Source organism: Pisolithus orientalis (assembly GCF_024613125.1).
Source record: "Pisolithus orientalis strain OTSU chromosome Unknown F5J12scaffold_167, whole genome shotgun sequence".
Lineage (NCBI taxonomy): Eukaryota > Fungi > Basidiomycota > Agaricomycetes > Boletales > Pisolithaceae > Pisolithus > Pisolithus orientalis.
This window is the reverse complement of record NW_026260948.1, coordinates 3,637-24,750: the sequence shown is the minus strand read 5'-3', so window position 1 is coordinate 24,750 and position 21,114 is coordinate 3,637. Positions and strand designations below refer to the sequence as shown.

Sequence of the window (21,114 nt, the reverse complement as noted above, 5' to 3'; positions counted from 1 at the left end):
AGCCTTGTACTCTTTATGGATTAATCGGGACGGTAACACTAATATCCTGGGTTTACAGTTTACGTAAGTGTGTGCTTGTTACTTCCGTCATCCGCACAACTGTTTTGTAGCAGAGACTCGACATTCAGCTCAACTAAGCTTGGCATTGTGTTTCACATGGATACCTTATCCCCTTCAACTTTTGCGGGTCCATTATTGTCGGTTGCACAAACTGGACTAATTTTTTATGGCACTGATCACCTAGAAGCTGCTACATGTGTGCAAACGTTTTTCCCATTTATGAAATCATCATTATTATTAAGTTTCTTGTGAAAACACTCCTTTCAGCAAACAGAACAATTGCATAAGAGTTTTTTTTTTCATTGCTAAAGAATTACTGGAGAAAAATTCTGTTGGTGGGACAGATATGGCCAGAGTGGGGGGAATACCATATTTAGTCAAGAAGCTGTGCTTCTGGCACATGGATGATGAGATTGATGAGATTTGTACCTGGTGGTGCTGAATTTCTGAACCTGTTGATGTGCATCCTTTGTTTCCAAGCCTGAGCAGCTCCCATCAACAAATGGTACCTAGCTGTACAGACTGGAATACCATTGGGGGATTTGCCTTCAGGTTCCATCAAAGTTGTTACAAAGATACTTTTTCACACAACCCCTGAAGAACCCAATGAAGTTTGAGTTCACAATGGAAGAATATACATAAGTGTCCCTGGGTTAGGGTTAGGGTTCCAGTCATATCAGAATTTGGCCTCTGTCACACATGTAGCGGCTTCTAGGTGATCGGCACCATAGTAGAGACTTCCAGGCGCTGCGATTAGTATGATCCCAGGCGTTACAGCACCTGCCGTGATGGCCGCGTTCAAAAACCTCGGCAAGTACTATGCCTCACGTCCGATAGCACGTGTGTTCGCCCCTTCAAAATCCACTGCGCCTTTCAAGTCCCGGTTTGTTCCCTTCACTGTAAAGTTACTCCGCCTTCCGTCTGAAGAAACATCCTGTAGGTTCAGACGTCTACACAACAATGTACTTACTTGAATGACTAATTCCGTGTCGTGCTTTGCAGTGACCTCGCAGGAAGATGCACCTATTGGATGTCCAAGCTGTTCTCGACCGAGAACAGGACATCCACCAGGCGGATCCCGACACCGAGGTCCTAAAGTATGGAGATGACAAGACTACGAGTTATGCCATACTCTCGCATCGCTGGGGAATGGAAGTCAGTTACAAGGAAATGACCAAGCTCTTGAAAATGGAGGAGCGGAAGAGGGACAAGGTCAGGCAGCGTGACGGCTACCAGAAGATCATCGAGGGTTGCGAGCGGGCCCTGAAGGATGGCTACAAGTGGCTCTGGGTCGACACGTGTTGCATCGACAAGCGGAGCAGTGCTGAGTTATCCGAGGCGATCAATTCGATGTATAGTTGGTATCAAAATTCGCAGGTATGTTATGCATACATCGGTGACATCGAGGAGTCAAGCTTTCCTTCGGAACGTAACAACAGCAAGTTTAGCAAATCGAACGGCTGGCCAGAGTGGTTCAGCCGAGGTTGGACACTCCAGGAACTCATTGCTCCGAAGCGAATCGAATTTTTCAGCAAGGACTGGATACATATTGGCAACAAGCGACGCCTAGGATCGACATTAGAGAAAATCACGCGGATTCCGGTCGATATTTTAGAACATGGGATAACGTCGAAGCGCCCCAGCATTGCTCAAATAATGTCGTGGGCAGCTGACCGGAGGACGACACGAGTGGAGGATCGAGCATATGCACTGATGGGATTATTTGGTGTGAGTATGCCGATGTTGTACGGGGAAGGAGAGAAAGCGTTTCAAAAGCTCCAGCTGGAGATCATGCGGATGTCTAGCGACCAGAGCATATTTGCATGGGATCCCTACGGGAGGATGCCTCGGTATGGCAGTGTGTTGGCAGACGACCCAAGCTACTTTCGGGATTGTCGCGACATTAGAGTGGTGGAATCCGACCAGTTCGTCGACAAATTAGCGGACTACGTTCATTCCCACGATATCGGTGGTCTCGAGAACGGATCTGAGTGGCGCCAAACTGCTCATTCCCAACTGATGTCGGGGTTCGTTGCTACCAACGCAGGTATCCAAATATGGTTACCTATCATACCTTATCTGGACCCTCCAACCGAATTCAAAGCCATATTGGCATGTAGCGACAACGACGGAAAACTGATCACCATCGATTTGGCTTCGTGCAGATCGACCTATAACCGGTCTTTTAACGCCACAGAGACCCGCAAGACATATCCACTGACCAGGCGGCTTTATCTCACCTATTCTCCGGACGCCAGAGAGACGCCTTGCTGTCTTACACTCGACGATCGGGGTGCTGCATGCCATGGTTTCACCCGTTGTGGCACCTTCCCCCGAGACATCACAAACAATACTGTCACACTCTCGTCGCGAACGAACGACCTCATGGTTGTGGTGTATGCCAACGATGAAACCAGATCTCACTTTGCAGTTGGATTTGGGTACTACTCCGGCCAAGGATGGGCACATGCTACATATGTCAAACGCCCTGCAACTCAAGAGGGTAGTTGGCTAAACTCTGACCAGAAGGTGTATGAGATGATGTGGAATGCACGCGCACAACATGCACTCCAGAGCATGAGCAATAACCCTGATCGTAACAATTGGTCCCCACACGACAGCTTTGTCAATCATGCCCACCTTCCGCAGTCAATCTGGGCCGCTAGGGTTGTCTGGGGTAGATGGGACGAAGGCAATCTCAAAGTTATGGTTGATGTCGAGCAATGTCCTGGTTGTTGCGTTGGTCCGCTCGAATGGACCATTACCACTGTGGGTATTTCTCCCTTAGATATGTATGGACCTAACCTTCTATACTGCCATAGAACGATCGGGATGGCCTTGATATGCCCGGTTTCATGAAGACAATTCGTACTTCACATGAGTTGAAATTGAACAACTTGCCGGTACAACTTGACGAGTGTTCAGGTCAAACCATCACGGTGAGTTATACCGTGTCTCTTAGGCTTAACCTCTGGTCTGACATAAATAGCTGGGTGATTATGGCGAGTGTTCTAATACCAACTTTGAATGTCATGGGAACATATTCGGGGATATGCAGGCGTTCGGCATTGATCCTACAGATCTGGCTAACTGCCCAGTTGTAGCCCGGGTGTCCGGTGATGAAGACGCACTGAATTATCCGCCAAATCAGGATGACCTGACAGTAACCCTTCAAAAAGGGGAAAATCGCCTGGTTTTGCACCAACCAATCGGGCGCTCTCTCCCGAACAATCAACCGCTGATGCGATTACTGAAGGCGCTATCCACAGATCCTGCAAACAAGCATTTAGTGACAACAGTCATACATTGCTCAGAGTTCTATGCAGTTGATTCTTGGGGACAACGGAAGGATTCAGAAGGTAAACTTTACCGAAAGATTAGCTCGTGCCTTCCTTCTGACCTTAATTACCAGCCGTGGCATGGAAGAATCAGAATCACATCGAAGAGCCAGGCCTATTGACTCCCTTATGTGCCATTGCAAGCCCACAAGTTTGGCGAAGAGAATCGGCCTGCGCACAGAGGAGGGAGCAGTTCAAGAGTATTCGGTAAGCGAACGGATAATCATGTTGTGTAGAGTCACTGACCTTGCGTTCCGAAATGTAGGGAACAATTTTTTGCCCTAGTGGGTGACCTTTCATCCATTAAGCTGTGAGCACTGAATTTGTCTGATCGACCCCCTTGTCTACAGCGTGATTGTGTGGGAACGGAAGCTCGTCACCAGTCCACGGTGCGTTAGGCTGCTGCATGGGGTTCATAAGCACTGACTTTCGATGTCAACAGAGCAGACAAACAACGGATAGAGCAATCGAGTTCTTCTCGGATATGTTCGGTTTAGGGACCCTCACAAAATACGTGCGTAATCATTCTTTTAATATCCCGGCTGTTCTCACCGTCGATATATAGGTAGGAGAGATAACATTCTTCACAAGGCTCGCTTCGATGATGGGAGCTGAGTCGCTTGGCGAATCTTCTGCAGGTGCTGTCAAAGGTCAGGTCACCATGCAATGCGTATTTATCCAGAAGTTTACATTCAGTGTTAGGAGGTAGCCTGCTGGCGCGCCCTCTGAGATCGTTGTTTCTCAGTTGGGTGATGAAGCGCAGTCCATCCACAGATAAGCACCGACACAGAGCTACGCAGGATCAGCACCCTGAAACAACGTTAACCATTTTGCGCAACAAGTGCGAAAGTCTTACCACAGAGTCTGGGGCGCGGGGTCACGTTGCTGCCGAGAGACGAAGCACAGAACGCGAGATGAAAGTCATATCACAAACTCTGAGTGCTGGCGTAAGCGTTGCTTTTAGCAAACAAGAGTGGCAGCTCATTCTGGTCACAAAACAAGCTACTCAACTGCATTAGTAACACTTTCGCCGATGCGGACTCTGACCATATGTATGTGCTCGTGTGCATTCATTCTCTCCTTCGATGGCTTCCTTACTTCAATAATTTTTTTCTTTATCCAGGCAAACAACTCGACCGGAGCACATTGATTACGACAGGTTAGAGCTATACCTTCCAATATTCGATAGTCTGTTTCCTGAAGACGAGGTACAGGCAGGCTAGCACCCGTTCCATGGCGCAAGAAATAATGGCACTCCAAGCAAAGCTCGGAGTAACAAAAGACGACGACGAACGACGAGCGTTGGAAGAGGACCTCACAGGGAAGGTAAGATGGTGTCGAACTATTACTTTCCAAGAACGACCATGCATTCGTTGGTAGGTTTTGTGGCTCTGTTGGTGTGGGATCTGCCAGGAAGTGGAGCAATTACTACCAGAGGCAAGCTCACTCCCCATCTTCAAATATGTCAGTTGACATGGTTCAGGTTGTGAACTATATTCGGAAGGAAGGAATGACGGACGTAAGTGGAACCACACACATCCGAGGTCGTCGTAACCGCTGCCACCAGGGCTTGAAAGATATTGGGTTTATTATTAAGGGACTATGCACTTATCCGGATGACAATCAAGCTCACTTGCAGAGGTAGGCACCGCCATGCAGTGTATGACACTGGTACCAATTTCTGAACATACATTGATCCAGGATCATGATTGATGCAGGGACTGGCACGTCAAAGCATCAACTGTTGCTTGGTGCTCGAGCACGCAGTACATCAGGTATAGCGGTTCCGGAGAGATAAACCCATGCTTGACAGCCGTCCCAACCCCGAGCTCCAGCATCAGTGGTTAATGGGCGCCGCTAAACATGTCTGGACTTTGGTTCAGCAGATTGCGGGAATAATTAGTATACACAGTTTTGTCACCCCTATTCACCTCCGTTGTCAAATTTCGAATCTCACAGCCCGCATATTTCCGTTTCCGACGCTAACGGCCTCGGATCTGATAGTCGAGCACAGTTCAGGACCTTTTATACTGCTGTCGTCTGTCCAGGGTCACCGGTCACCTTTCGTATGCGACGGTGGTTTCCCGTGGTGGCTTTTGCCATGGCAACGACGTTGAACCCCATGAAATTACAGTCCGCACTCATGGATCGTAGGACAATGGACCCTCGTACCAAAGGCGAGACACCACTGAAACATGCCCCATGCGACGTTAGATGATGGAAAGTGGTCATGAAGGGCCTATTGGCGGGCTGGATTGGGCTTGTGAAGTTGCGAGACCACAACAATTAAGGTCTGTGCGAAATTGCCTCATGTGCGATACCGCGAGAAGATTGATAGGCATCGGGGCATGCAGGATAACTTACCTGGAGGACGATGGGAATGTAGAGTCAGCTGCAGCGAAGCTGGAGACAAGCTTTCGTCGTTGCAAAACCAACCATACGACACGACCATACCAGGTGGTCGATGGCGAGAGGAACAGCAATGGCAGCAATGATGCACTAGGGGTATAACACTTCGGTTGGGCTGGAGGGCACGCGAACTCCAAAGGAGGTGCCCCTTGGCGGCGGTTGTAACTCTGATGAATTGACACCGAGTTTGGCTGTGGCAGGATAGGTGGATACTACTGATATGACCTTACCACCTACATACTCAGCGCACCAGTCTTTCAACCCATCGCATAGGTTGAACACCGCGCTTGATTGTATCCAGGTTAAAGTCAAATCAGCGTCACAGGTCCCGCTGGATCAGGAAAATCCGCCGCCAGAGTTCAGGAAGTGCTCTTGAGAATGTTGACCAGGAGTGCACAGTACGTTCCCTGCTATATGCTTCATTACAGGCAGGGTGACTGACACTTTACGGTTACCAGAAGCTTTCTTTGTTAGGCTTTCCACGCTTCTGAATGAGACAATTCATGTCGGAAGCAAGGGGATACTATCCACCACCCTTGCGACCTTACTGTCAACGTGTAAAGCCGCCACATGTCGCCTACCTACCGCTCCCCCTCCCTCCCCGCCTCCATCGCCATCAAAAACTGCAAAGGCGATGCGACTGTCGCGCAGGCCAACAAAGGATGTTAGGGGGCAGAATTTGCGGGGTTGTTTCTGGTGCAGTGTGGGTACACCTTGCTTCATCTACGCTCCGACCAAGAACTGCAAAGGAGTATTATGGTGAGTGCGAGAAATTAGTCGATAGCAAGGATTTCAGGTTCATTCGGTGGGCCAACGTCTCTGAATGCATTGTGTATGATAGTGAAAGGCTTCAAGTAGTGTGTGATCAGTCTCGTCTCCCCCTCCATTTAGGCAGACTGATTTTACACCGTGGAAGCATCGGATAGAGAAAAGGCTAGACACGAGGTCAACAACCGTATCTGACACAGTACACACGTACAATAAAAGAACAGAGAAGTCGCGTGCATACCTGCGGCACGTTCCGACCTAGCACTTTGCGCCTTATGATCCGACACAAGCTTGCATATGGCCCCATGACTAGTCCGTACTTCGTGCTCTTCAACCTCGCACCTAACGATTGCGGCGGTTCGGCTATTAGCAACGCCAAATTATTCCCCGAGCGCAAAGGTGTGGATGTGTGAACTCCGTGGCACGAAATTGGCATGTTGGGTGCTGGAAATGCGTTCACCTGCCACACTCCACAGCTCGGCGCTTTGCGCAAACCTGAGGCTGCCACCCAGTCTACTGGTCACCAGGTTTCATAACGGTGATCCTAAACAATACCTGCCAAAGAGTGCACCTTCGGCGCTCCGCGTTGCACAGTCCGTGACCACGCGCATCCGATCCCCGGGATAATACGTTTCGTTCGTCGCCTCATGTGAGAGGTATTGTGCCCTGTATGATGGGCAGCACTGCCGCGGGGTCTGGCTATTGAAGCTGGCGACCCAAGAGGGTTTCTTCAACTACGCAGTAGAATACGGTTGGCGCTCGTGTTTCGCATGCATCCATGGCTCCTTCGACCACCGCTTACATGGACGCACTGGCCCGAGAACGAGTAACGCGAAGACAAAAAGACCCAAATTTGACACCAATTTCGGAAAGGACCTAGTTATGTAATCGCACCATTTGCACATGCTCTTCTCCGAACGGTCTTGGGTTTTCAACTGCTGCCCACCGATATAGAAACGACGCCCATATGATCACGCCTTGACATTAGATAGAATGGGATAACAGGCCGAAACAAATGTAGTACTCCGCGATCCACCCGACAGCAAGGGGGAACCTAGTGAGGTGATAGGATGCAAAGGCGACAAGGTCGACGCAAAGTGCTAATATGAATGGGGGAAGTAGTGCGGCCAAAAGTATTTAAGGATGTAATTGAAACCACGAAGAAGACCGACGCCTTGTCCACACCATGCGTTATCCATGCTCTTGTTGGGAGAATTGCTTATTAGTAGGCCACTAGACGAACATGGTGCGTAAGTGTCTGAACCATCAACTGCTCTCGCAACGTACAATGCTTTCCTACTACCTAACGATGGTCAATTCGGTCAATTATAAGGCTTGCCATCTCTAACTGACTTGTCTTAGTGGTCCTCAATATGCGGATGTAGCGGTAATTCCTTCCATCTTTTCTTCAACGATGTCCCTTTTGATAGGTCTGAGCCCACAGCGTATCTGGAGGATGAGATGATCGTCGCGTGAGTTCCATCACATATTCGAAGCTGAAAATGAATCGTGCGCTGTTTCCTGCAGATTGATCGGGCCCTCAGGGTCAGGGAAAACCTCGGTGAGGTTTGATCCGATGTTGTGAAAAGCACCGCTGCAGCTACGTGATAGTTTATACGCCAGCTCACGGGACACTCCTTGCACCAAACCGCTTCCCGCTTTAATAATCCAACGTCTCGGATAACGGCCACGGCTGTGGACATACGGGGAGTCAACATTACCCTTCTTGACACTCCCGGTATCGGTTCCCTTGCGGATGGCAGACTTTTGTCTGAATATGATATCTTCCGCTTGGTGCGGAATTGGTTACGGAAAACGAGGTGAGAATGTCAACTAAGTGATGAGTCTGTGCCTTGAACTTCAGGCTGTCACAGACGCAGTGACCATCTCGCCGGTATACTGTATCTCCAAAACATGGACGATAGACGACCTGTGCGGCCCGATATCGACTACTTCAGCGGAATATGTGAGGCCAACAACTTCTACTCGTCCGTGGTCCTAGTTGCTACTGGGTGGGATAAGTTACGGGGAGGCGGGTGGGCCAAGCTCAGGGAGTATGAAACCAGTTTGTGGAGAGGGATGATCTCTCGCGGCGCAAAGGGGTTTCTCTACACAAACACTAAAGAATCGGCGGAAGAAGCGGTCACTCTAGTCACCCACCCGCGCACAAGGGGCTGGTGATTTTATACTCAGGTCTAGACGATAGGTCAACGGCTTCCCGCTAATTCCAATTCGTTACTTTGACGTATCATGGATTTTTTACGTGTTAGGGATTCTATATGCTGTTAATAGGAACTGCACAGGGGGACTTCCGACGGGCCCTCAACTGCAGAATTTGGTGCGAAATGTATGAATCATTAAGTTCCTTATCTCTTTATGTGAACCTGTTGCCGGTGTAGTCGCCATTCTTTGGGTGTTCTTGCTTCTATCGCAGGCATCAAACACGCCGTCGACGCGAGGCAAGGAAGACAATTGTGTTGGGCGCTTCAACAACACGAGGTCCTACAGTACAGCCTGCGGCCGGCCAAATTTGCTTTATCGCACTTCATTTACTATGTGCCTCTTGCCTGGTAAGCCCCAGGGCCTGCCAGCATTCTGCCGGGCCCCGCAAACCTACTCCATGATCAATTTGATCCAAGAATTTGAAGGATTGCTCCACACCGGCTCTCAAGGTGGTCGACGTTTGCCGTTGGCTTAATTTGATACTCATCGAACAGCCTTGACATCGCATCTTCCAAGCTGCCTCAGGAGGTAACGTCTTCATGGATCCTCTGACGATCCTTTCGGCTTTGGCGACCTTGCAAGCCAGTGCCGATGGGGCACATCGCATATTGCTTACTCTTAGCTCTTTTGCGCTGTCTATGATGAAAGCCGAGCAATCCCGTCGCAAAGTATTAGAGGAGGTTCAGTCGTTTCGGATGGTGTTGACCGCTGTGCAGACTCAGCTGTCTGTTGTGACCCGCAGGCAAGACTTGGGCACCGTCAAACACCACCTTCCTGCTATAGTACCTGTAAGGGATTCACTCGAAAATTGCGACAAGATTTCGCAAGACCTAGTCCATCAATTGGAAACTACGCATAAATCCTGGCATTCCAGGTTTCTGTGGCCAGAGAAAGAGAAAGAACTGCAGAAGTGGTTGACTACCCTCCAACGCTCTAAAGGCGATATGTCTCTATTGCTTCAGGCTGCAACACTGTGCGTAACGTCGTCGGTGCCCAGCAATTGGTTGGCTGACCACTGTCAGTGATCGTGTCTTGTCCTTGCATGACCTGGTAACCCAGAGGGAAGATACTGAACGAGGTAATTATGACACCTTCATAGTTTTTGTACATATTGTCATATTTTAATTCGCAGATGTATGTCAGTCTAAGGTTCTAGAGTGGCTTCAATGCATCGATTGCTCAGAAAAACATGCATTGACTCGGAGGAAGCGCCAAGGGTCCACGTGCACGTGGTTATTTCGGGATGAGTGTTTTACCCGTTGGTATGAATCGAGGGGAGGCGGTTTGCTCTGGATGTACGGAAAACGTACGGTGTTTCCACATACCTCGTCCGATGGCTTTCCTACTTATGCACGTCGTTAGCTGGAGCGGGGAAGACAGTCATATCGTGAGTTGACTCTCCCTTCAGCCAAGGATCACAATCACGTGACTAATCTGGAATTTCGGTAAATAGCTCCGCTGTCATAGATGAACTCGAGAAAAGAAGCTGTACACTGGGATACTTCTATTGTGACTACCAAACGGCAGGGGATGTCCAAGTTACAGACATTCTTCGTTCGTTTGTCGCTCAATTCTTTCGTCAGTCTGACAAGAATTGGCTGCCCTTGTTCCCGGATGTTCAAGAGCGTCAGTCACGCGGGTTTCCTCTGCCTAGCGATCATGCCATTCTCCTTGACTGGCTGCTAAGGTCCTCCAGGCTTCACGAACAACCGATTGTTGTACTTGATGCCCTTGACGAATGTGAGGATGTATGCGGGAGGGAATTACTCAAAATCATATCTCGGATGAATACTGGGCATCTTTCCTTTTTCTTGACGAGCAGAGATGAACCTCGGATTCGAAAAGCATATGAAGAGATGCATAAAGACGCGTTCTTTTTCTCAGCTACGATTTCCCTTGAAGAGAGATGGCGAACTCGGCGCGACGACTTGTATGCTCTGGTCATTCAAGAGCTTGGTTGTCGGCGCACCCTCAGACGTTTGCCGGACAGAGTTCGTACAGAGATACTGGAACGCTTGGTTGAGAAATCGGATGGCATGTAAGTCATATACGTGGTGCTCACACACTCCACATTTGACGCATTGTACGTAGGTTTCGGTGGGCACAATGCCAACTCGACAGGTTGGAGAAATGCATAGGGACAGGAGAAATCAATCACGTTCTCAATACACTTCCCGAAGACCTCAACGAAACGTATTACAGAATACTCTCTGCGATTAACGAGAAGCCTTTTTGGAAGCGTGTCGTTCTGCGGGTTCTTTACTGGCTTGTTGTTTCCCTGCGGCCTTTGCACATCCAAGCAGTCATGGAGGCCGTAAAGATTGAGACTGGGAAGCTTACCATAGACGACGAGACGGGTGTGACAGATGAGGATTGCCTACTCAACGCTTGCAGTAGCCTTGTGAGCTTGGACGAAAAGACAAGGATACTGTCCTTGTCTCACTTTAGCGTGAAGGTAAGTAATTACATTGCTGAGGTGGAGCATATTCAACTGCATTTGTTTCAGGAATATCTGACCGACCAACCAACTGTCCGTCTTGACTTGCAGGAATTCTACATTTTACCAGCAGCCGCACACCAACAGATCGCCTTGTCGTCGATTACTTATATCCTTGTCAATGACGTTTGCAATCGTCTTCCGTCTCTCCCGGAGTGGCAAAGGTTAATCAGTTACTGCGTCACCAGTGGGCTGCAGCACATCCGATGCATCTCGAGCGGCGACGACGACCGATTGCTGTGTTATCTGGACATGTTTCAGAAGAACGTTATGAATTACCCACAGAAGTTTGACAAGCTCAAAGCGTTGGCGCGGACATTATCTGATAATTCCTTCAATGCGCTATTCGATAGCCCCGATTCCGTTTCATCTATCATACTCCACTTCGGGTCGCCCTGGCTCGTCAACCACTATCTGGACCTCCGTCCCCACGTTATCAATGGCACTGGGGTTGGTAATCCACTGAAGTATGCAATTCAGGGCGAAAGACTCGACGTAGTGCAAGAATTATTGAGGAGGGGACAGGATCTGGTGTGGCCATCTGCATCGTTCAAGGATGGTTCTGTCACTTTCGAAGAATTTGATCCCGTGTCCTTCGCTCTCTCTGCAAATGGGCAGCTCACGCTGCCCTTCGTAGAAAGACTATGTTCCCTGATGCCGATTGTACGAGAGGATATCATCCATCGCATATGCTGTCATGACCACTGGTCCTTCTCACTTATCCATATTCTCCTTGGGCGTGGCGCGGATGCTGCTTATCTGGATGAATGGGGACAATCCACGTTGCACAAATGCATACGTGCATGTGACAGAGAGGAAGTCTGCTTGGAAGTAATATTACTTCTTGTTGAAGCAGGTTGCCTTGTTGACGTACAAGATTGGGAAGGGCAGACACCTCTGCATATTGCAGCTTACTCTGGATTTACTGCGGTGACCCGTTTTCTCTTGGATCGAGGCGCAGATATCTCTTACACTGACAACCACGGAGTTTCTGTGCTGCACAAGTGCCTTCAAACACATGGCTTCGGAGAAGCTCGGAAGGAACTATTGTTACTTCTACTTGAAGCAGGAGCCTCGGCAGATATTCAGGACTCGGAAGGAGAGACACCGTTGCATCTCGCCGCCTCCCGCGGATTTAAGCTGGCCACACGCCTCCTTCTGGAATTTCAGGCGACTGTCATACACCTTGATAAAAACGGCCGTTCAGTATTGCACAAGTGCTTCCTATCTTCTGACGGTTGGCAAGAAGATCGTTTTGAAACTGCATGGCTATTGGTCCAAGCGGGCTTTCCTGTCGACTTGCGTAATTCAGCTGGCGAGACATTGCTCCATCTTGTCGCTCGCTCTGGCACTGCCTCACAGATTCGTCTGCTTCTGGGACTGGATGCAGATCCTGCTACTCTCGACAACTGGGGAGCATGTGCCTTACACAAATGCTTGGACCGTGGCGATCAACTTGAAGTCCTAGGTATAGTGGAAGTTCTGGTGGAAGCAGGTTGTCCTATCGATACGCAGGATTCATCTAATGAGACGCTACTACATCTTGCAGCTCGTCGTCGGTTTTTCTCAGTGGTCGAGTTCTTGCTAGAAAGGGGGGCAGATCCCATGAGCCTTGATGGGGATGGAGTGTCTGCGTTGCACAAATGCCTTTACGTTCAGGGCCTCGGGGACACCGTGGAAGTCGTACAAGTTCTGCTTGAAGCAGGCTGCCCCGTTGATGTGCGAAATTCGAAGGGTGAGACACCAGTGCATCTCGCGGCCGGTCGGATGTTTCCCTCGGTCATACGTCTTCTCATGGCATGGGTAGCAGACGTGACATTAGTTGATAATGTTGGCAATTCTGCGTTACACTGGTGTCTCACAACCGCTTCTCGGTACAATGAGGACGCCTGCTTGCAAACGGCACTGCTTCTTGCCGAGGCGGGCTGCCCTATAGACCTGGCGAATTCACTCGGAGAGACTCCCCTACATCTTGCGGCTTCCTCAGGATTCGCTTCTGTGATACGTCATATTTTGGCACGAGGAGCAAACGTTACATCCGTGGATAACAGCGGACATTCAGTTTTGCACAGATGCCTCAGTGCCTCAGCGCTTCAAGAGGATACCTGCGTCAAGTTGACACAGCTTCTCGTTGAAGCTGGCTGTCCTACTTCTGTTCCTAACTTTCATGGGAAGACGCCTATGCACCTCGCTTGCTCTCGTGGACTTACATCGGTCGTGGTGTTCTTGCTGGAGCACGATTCCACGCAAGTGCCACATGACATCATCCTTCATACCAAGGGACTGGCATGCTTTCATCTAGTCCTCGAACGTCGTGCGAATGCGCTGGCAACTTCGATCACCGAGGATACGGCTCTGCACACACTTTTCCACTCGACCTGGCCAGGACACGAAGACGCGATAGAGATAGCACGAATGCTAGTCGATGCAGGTTGTGACGTAAACGCAAAAAATTCAGAAGGCAAAACTCCCCTTCACTACGCTGTCCTTCGAAGTATCCACGCAGTCCAGTTTCTGCTGGATGCGAGGGCACGTCTCCCGAATGACATTATTTCTAGTGTTCTCAGTCATCCGAAAAAATTAGTGGGACATCGGTCCTGTTTTGCTTCTCTTCTCATCCATTTCGATAATCCACTAGTCGACATGTTAAGCGCTCTTGCGCGACATGCCAGAACACTCGAACAACCTAACGTGTTCGCGCGCGACGAGAAGGGCCAAAATCCACTACACCACCTATTGCGATTGGGCAGACGGGACTTTCTTACCGTGCGACAGCTCCAAGACATCGCACGAACGTTTGTTGAATGTGGGTGCGATTACCTACTCCCAGACGACGCAGGTTTCACGCCAATTGAGCTTGCTAATCAACGCGGATACGAGAAGGTTGTCAATTACCTGCTTGATCACGGTGCTGAGCTCACTGGCGCTGAGCACGTTCGTGCTTAGCGCAGGCTGCTATGGGTCCGTTTAGTCGATGTCCCAATGTACTTAGTAGTGATCGCCATGCATCGTAGTGTTCCCGACAATGTTCAAATGTTCCCTCTAAGCAAGCACCAGGTCACCGCAAACAAGCGCCGATGGCAACGTTGACCCCTCATGGCAACCCTCACTGGAACGTTCTGATGCGGGTCCAAGGGTTTAGTTCATGCCTGCGTGCCTCACGGACAGCAGCTGGTCCGAATTGGAAAATGGGGTAATCTGTACTGCATCGTTCGGTTCTTGGGCGCAACGTGGTATTCCAGATACGCAAGCCGTTAATAATTTTCATTGACATCCGCCACGTGGCACTAACACTGCAAAAAAAGCCAGATTATGTTTGTGACGGATGTGGCAAGAACCCTCAGATTTTAAATAGATTCGAGGGAGATCCTGCTGAGGTTCGTGTCCACCTCGGATTTGACTCGGATGGTCTCAATCTTACCAGATTCTTCGGTGGTCCGACGCAGGTTCGGCACGGATCCGTCTCATGTAGAATTCAGAGGTTGTAGACGTTTATCACCAGTTATTTAATTGGTATTTGGATGGATTTCCTAATTTGGTATGATAATCGTACCAACCATCCCAGGCCAGCTGGTCGTTCTGCGCCGCTGCGGATCATTCACTGCATGTTCACAACGTCGCACAGCACACTACAGACAAAGAACAAGATATTTTATGCGCTCATAACTGGTTGACTTGGCAATGGCAACATGACACTGAGGATCACAGGCTCTCTGTGCGTACTATCACCCATAATCATGAGTAACCTTCAGTGTCTCGATGTGGCGGTTTCTGCTAGCGAGCAGCTCGAAAAAATGTTTCCTGAATACAAATAGAAGGCTGAGAAGTATATTCAGGTCCTCTATAATGAAAACAAGGTGTTAAAAGTCAACGTTACTCACCTGATATTGGCTGAAAACGAAACCAACAAACAGTCAAATTGTCTTGAATAAGATGTTGCTGTGCTTTGACTGGAGAGCTGGAGAGCTGGGTGAGCCAGTGAATGTGGATGGTCTCGTGAAGGTCGTAAAGCATATGCGAGCGACCGCTGGGTCCTGGGTCCTGAGTATGAGGGCAGTGGTCATAGATAAAATTGTCCACTGACAGCTAGAAAAGGCGCTGTACGCGGGAAGTATATGCAAACGGTAGGTGAGTACCAAAATGCTGATAAGAAGCGAAAGCACACCCAGGAAGACGATGACTTTGGAGATGGTGAGGTTGAGGTGGTTGAAACAATTCTGGGTCGTGCACAAATGAATTTCCACATGCAGTCTGTGAGTTATGGATGATATCCAGGATACAAATGAAACAAACTTACACATAAAAATGAAATGAATGCACACATTACCCCTAACATTTGGAACATTGTTTAACAAGTCGCCTTCCGGTGGTAACGACCTGTCAGTGAGTTTGGGAACACATGGTTCGTCGGTGCACTCACAGCTAGTTCTAGATTGGAATCATTCTTGCAATGTCTTCGTCGTGTGCGTGTACCCATCAGTCATGCTTGTGCACTCCGAGCAAGTAGTACATGGATTGGCACTAGAGTCCTTCTCTTCTATATCTCCTGATCAGTTTTCAGAATATAGTAGCACAATGTCTACTCTCCATTGATCTCGAATTGTTGGCAATTCACAACGCTTGATGTTGACATGCATGTCGATCAGTGTACAACTGCGCAGGGGACTTGGATGCGCTCTCGCAACCAACTTGATCATACGAGAGATATAAAATTATGTAACATTATTGTTGCGTCTAAGAGTAGCCCAGCAAGGTCCTGAGCAAGGATCTGAGTAGAATCTAGCAAGGATCCAGAGGTCCTAGAGAGATTCTGCACCATGACGGACTGAGGAAGGATGGGTGTAGAATTTCTGACGAACCTCCAGATCCGTGGTAAATTCTCGAGTCACATAGTTTGGGTTTTTTGCAGTGTAAGCCGAACAAACCACACGCAGCTCGAGTTTCGTTGAACCATGACCCACGTGAAAGTGGTTCCTAGCTGGCCCAGAAGAGAAGGCCAGAGACATTTGCAAGTTGCAGCTAGGGATCCGGAGTCCGGGACTAATCAATGCACGATCGGTTCCGCGGGCTGTGAGTTTCCCCAGTGGCGAGGGCTTAGCGCACAGATAAACACCCCACCTCGCAGAAACCAGTGCTCAAGGAATCTATGGAACCATGCCTTCAGGTCTCAGCAATGCGGCAAGCTTCTGTCACCTGCATGGCGTAATGAAACGAAATGTGCTGCCACCACTATGCTGCAGGGCCCTGCTCCAACGTAATTCGGATTGTTACCGAATCGCCAGGTAGTTTACATAGGCCCTCGATAAAGGGAACGTATCGTAATATCACTGATATCACTGATGAACATTTCAATGATAGTTGTTTGACCTGCAGTTCGATGGCTCCACGACACTACAACTAGGCAAAACAGTATTCATAGACCAGCTATGGCCAGTAAGGAGAATGAAGCCAGGCAGATACAAGATAGTATTAGTGTAGGCAATGCAAGTATGCGAATACAGACTATTGTTGAGTGGAAGTGATGAATACTTGGATATAACCTGAACAGTCGGGGTAATTAGTGCAGGTGTGCACACCGTGAAGTGTGCCGGCTATATCTCTCGAGCTGCAGTACGCAGTTCGTCCGCAGACTTTGCATACTATGGTGATCCGTCAGATTGTATCCCGCTTTCCCGTAATTGTTCGTACTCACCGCGTTACAGTACAGCCTTAGAGGTAGCAGGGTGCGTCTCAACAGGGCCCTGACATTGTTATCCAATTCCGTCCTTGTTCTCATGCGGTCAATTGCATCTTCCAACTCCCTATTGTCGTGGATGATTGGGGTCCACCAGTCTTCGACAACTTCCATGTCGCGGGCAATTGCTCTCATAGTCTCAACAGCTCCGCACGCGAACTCTGTCTTCATGTCATGAGTGCCCAGATTGACATGGATATAACTCACCATGAAGCTTTTTCGCATTTCCATTAAAGGCCCGAAACTTAGGCTTACGCAGATTGTGAACAACGTCGCCGATAGCCTGCAAAAAAAAAAGGTCAATCGCTTCATGCGTAAATTGTAAGTGGCTTACAAAATCCATGCTTTCCCGTGCCTCTGCCCAGACATTTTGGGCCTGCACGGGAAGATCAGGCAAATCTTTCATACTTCGTTGCAAGTGCTGGATGCTGCCGGAGTCCAAAGTTAATTGCAATGCAGACCGCCGTTGCTGCACGAATTTAACACTGCTTTCTAATTCGTGGGCGAAGGTTAGGATCCGAGGGTTGAGATACGTTGAAACATTAGAAGCTTTCTTATACTTGGCCTGCTTTAGGAGGGTAGCACACCGAGCGATACTTCCACGTTGAGGCGGTGGGCAAAGAAAGTTGCAATTCTCCGGTTCCGGCGAAGGACGTCTATCATTCCTGGCATCCTCTGGCTGCACCGAATCATATTCTGGAGGGGCACTATCACCGAAGTGAGGTTAATAGCCTTACGAGCATACAAACATGTGAATACTTACTCCACCACACCCCGTTTCAGATCGTCAAGCTGCTTGCGCAACCGTGCGACCTCCATCTCCGCTTTACTCTTCTCCACCATCATCTCTCTCCTCATCTCCGCCATTTCACGCATCATCTTTTCTTGCAATTCACAAATTTCCTTTTTGTGCTTCTCCAAAAGCGCATTGATAATGCCGCGAAGCTCAGCACCCACTGCGGTCTCCTCCAGAGGCTTCTGCTCTTCTACAAGCTCGCGAACAATTTGAACGGTTGTGGATTCCTTGCGTAGAAGGTAATCGATAATATTCGATGCAGATTGTGGTGTTCCATCATAACGTTCCAATACAGCACCCTTGTCCAGTAGCGGCTTGAAAAGATTATGCCCCGATCGCAATTCTTGTTCGCGTTGTTGTCCCTCTTCCGGTGTGACTTTGTCCCACATCGTCGTGATGATGGAAACGTTCTTCAGTGAATCCTCGCCACAAAGTTTGTGGAACATTCTAAGATTATTTTGCGACTTGCCTCCCATGCGAGTGTCAACGATCCGGTGCACATAAATCAGACCAGTAACTCTTGACATGGTTCCCCGATACCTAAAACAAAAATTATAGGGTGTCCGTGAGTGGACGGCTCTGAAAGATATTAAACTTACTCTTTCTCCAGGAAAGTCGCAATCATTTTGAGGACATCAGTATCAGTCAGTCCTTCACGGGAATCGTCGAAACCAGGAGTGTCCACCAGCTTGATTTTGACACCATCGTTGTTTACCCACTGGATGGGTTGAATCTCGCTCGTTTCAGACTCGAGGCTATGTCCAACATGGATACGACTGGACAATGCCGGCGGGACTGCGTTGCGGACAAACTAAAAATACCAAAAATTGCAGTCAGCCTCAACTGGATCGCTATTAGAATGTGGTAGGTCTTACTGAGGATTTCCCCGTTCCTGTGGGGCCCATAATGCTGTTCCAAAGTTCAGTCTCCATGAATGAAGCCTAAGATGCGGAGCTGGTACACTTACACGATCACTCGTTCATTAGCCATGGTAAAGCAATGTGATGATATAGTGACTTGGGTTGGGAGTTGATGGCCGGAAAGCACAGTTGTATATATATTGTACAACGGCTCCAATCCACATCTCGTTAAAAGTAGTGTCTTCCTCCGCTGGTATCGTGGAAATGATGCTACCTGACGCTACCTGCCAACCTGCAGGTTTGTGCGTGGCGAACGTTGAAGATAGGGTTACAGACAGAACTTCCGACATCAGCGCTCAATCGAATGATTAGCGCCTAGATGACACTAGCGTTCAAGCGCTAAAGCTTAGATGTCATCATGCTGTGGGTTTGTGTGTGCTTCGAAGAAGTCCTTGCTTGTGATCAGATTCCGATCATTGCAGGAGATCGCCGAGATGAAGTTGATGCATGGCACACGCCACGATGTGCCAGTATAAGGTGATCACGGTAGCCAATCTCCACGCAATGTGCAGCGCAGCAAAGTTCTCCTTGCTTGGGCAACGTGTACGGTCGAACATGTTTCCGTGCTATATAACCAATGGTCATCGCCGACGACCTCTATACCCCGACCTACAGACCTCCGGTTTATCATGTCAGTTAAAACGATTGCGTAAGTTGAAATGCGCGTTCGATTGCATTCGAGCTAACAGTCGGTACAGAGTTATGGGTCCCACTGGATCCGGAAAATCCACGGTAGGAATTCCAGCCTGAGGTGCTAAGGATACTCGTCATTAAACGCTGTTAAACTTTCAGTTCATTAACAGTTTTGTCCCCCCGGGATCATCTGGTGCCATCCGGATCGGACATAGCCTCCAGTCAGAGACGAGCAAAGTTCAGCCAATCGAGTTGGACAACGGCCATGGTGTCAGGTTTAAACTGGTGGATACTCCTGGCTTTGACGACTCCCGAGAGGGGATTACCGATATCGACGTCCTATCCATGATCGCAACATTCCTAATGTAAGAGTGTTACATAGTTGTGTTGTGTCCGCTTCTGACACGTTTGCATTAGGCAGGAGGAGAAGCGTTCCATGCTTTCTGGTCTGATCTACATGCATCGAATAAGCGATACCAGAATGGGAGGTACTGCGCGACAAAATCTCAGGATGTTTCACAAGATTTGCGGACAAGATGCTCTGAAGAATGTTATCATCGTTACGACGATGTGGGACAAGGTTTCACCAGAAGATGGGGAGCGCCGCGAGGAAGAGTTGCGGTCCAGTGGGACCTTATTCAAGCCCTTATTAGACGAGGGTGCTGCTATGTACCGCCATGATGGTACACTGGCATCGGCATCTGCTATCATCGATCGCCTTCTACGCACACAGGAGCATACAACCACTCAAATCGTTCGCGAGCTCTTATACCAGCAGAGGACTCTAGAAGAGACTACAGCGGGAGCCGAAATCCAGAGTGAGCTCCGTGCTATCTTGCGGAAGCACACTGCAGAAATAAGGGGTTTGGAAGAGGAATTAAAATCAGCGACAACCACCTTGACTAAAGATGAAATAGCTGTGCAGAAGAGGGACCTGGAGCTGTCAGCGAACAAATTGAACAAGCAGCTCGAAGATCTGAAGCGTCGCTCTGGCACTAGTGACCAGTAGTGAGTTCAAGATTTGTCCATTCTTGATAAGAGCTGACAAAGTGATTTAGTTTTCTGCCGACCAGGAGCTCAAGTGCCAATTTTGGCCACCACCATTCAAGGGGAAACGAGTGCGTTTTTTTTTGCCAAAGAACATTATGACCGGAATAACCGAATTGTTCCAGAGTTTACCCCACGCATGATTTTCATGGCTACCCTTACTACTGGAACGATCCGATGCGGGGAAGGCCTCTACCGCCTCCAGCAACCCCTCTTCCTCTTCCCCAAGCAGATTATATAACGAACTGTACCCAGCTCCTCCACTTGGCAGACCGCATCCCGAATATCCGCAAGATGACGCCTACCCGCGATGATATCGTGAAGTACACAAGCACTTGGACTTCAGGTTTTGCCGGCATCATAGGGAATAGTGTTGATAACGCACAGCATGGAATTCATATCTTGGAGTCCATGGTGCAGCCGCGAAACCCGCAGAGACTCATGAGCAACTTTATAAATATCATCAAGGATACTGAACGCGATTGGAGGAATACATACACAACCATGGCAAAGGTGGGCTCAGCTGCAATATTTCGCGCATCTATATGCTGATACTTTGTTGGCAGAAGTGCGGCGAGTACCGGGCCGCTCTACACGCAGAGCAAAGACCTATACTAACTATACTGGTGCCTGGTGGTGGGAGGAGATACTTCAGTACGGGACGTCTGTGTTCGGTTGAGTCGCATAGC

The 21,114-nt window shown here is 49.0% G+C and overlaps 1 protein-coding gene across 1 annotated transcript; it reads left to right on the top strand.

The window, feature by feature from the left end:
- The first annotated feature begins 773 nt into the window (after positions 1–773).
- F5J12DRAFT_139478 (heterokaryon incompatibility protein-domain-containing protein) lies at positions 774–4,161 on the top strand. Its single transcript, XM_051738108.1, has 9 exons — positions 774–996; positions 1,063–2,829; positions 2,883–2,999; positions 3,050–3,419; positions 3,473–3,605; positions 3,664–3,682; positions 3,749–3,912; positions 3,964–4,048; positions 4,101–4,161. Exons 2-7 carry the CDS (start codon positions 1,078–1,080, stop codon positions 3,794–3,796), a joined length of 2,439 nt encoding a protein of 812 aa, XP_051594099.1. The 5' UTR covers positions 774–996; positions 1,063–1,077; the 3' UTR covers positions 3,797–3,912; positions 3,964–4,048; positions 4,101–4,161.
- The last annotated feature ends 16,953 nt before the right edge of the window (positions 4,162–21,114 follow it).

Coding starts and splice junctions, on each gene's coding strand:
- F5J12DRAFT_139478 (XM_051738108.1), top strand. CDS start 1,078: ATGCACCTATTGGATGTCCAAGCTGTTCTCGACCGAGAACAGGACATC. Junction 2,830..2,882: donor TCGAATGGACCATTACCACT/GTGGGTATTTCT, acceptor ATACTGCCATAG/AACGATCGGGATGGCCTTGA. Junction 3,420..3,472: donor ACAACGGAAGGATTCAGAAG/GTAAACTTTACC, acceptor CTTAATTACCAG/CCGTGGCATGGAAGAATCAG.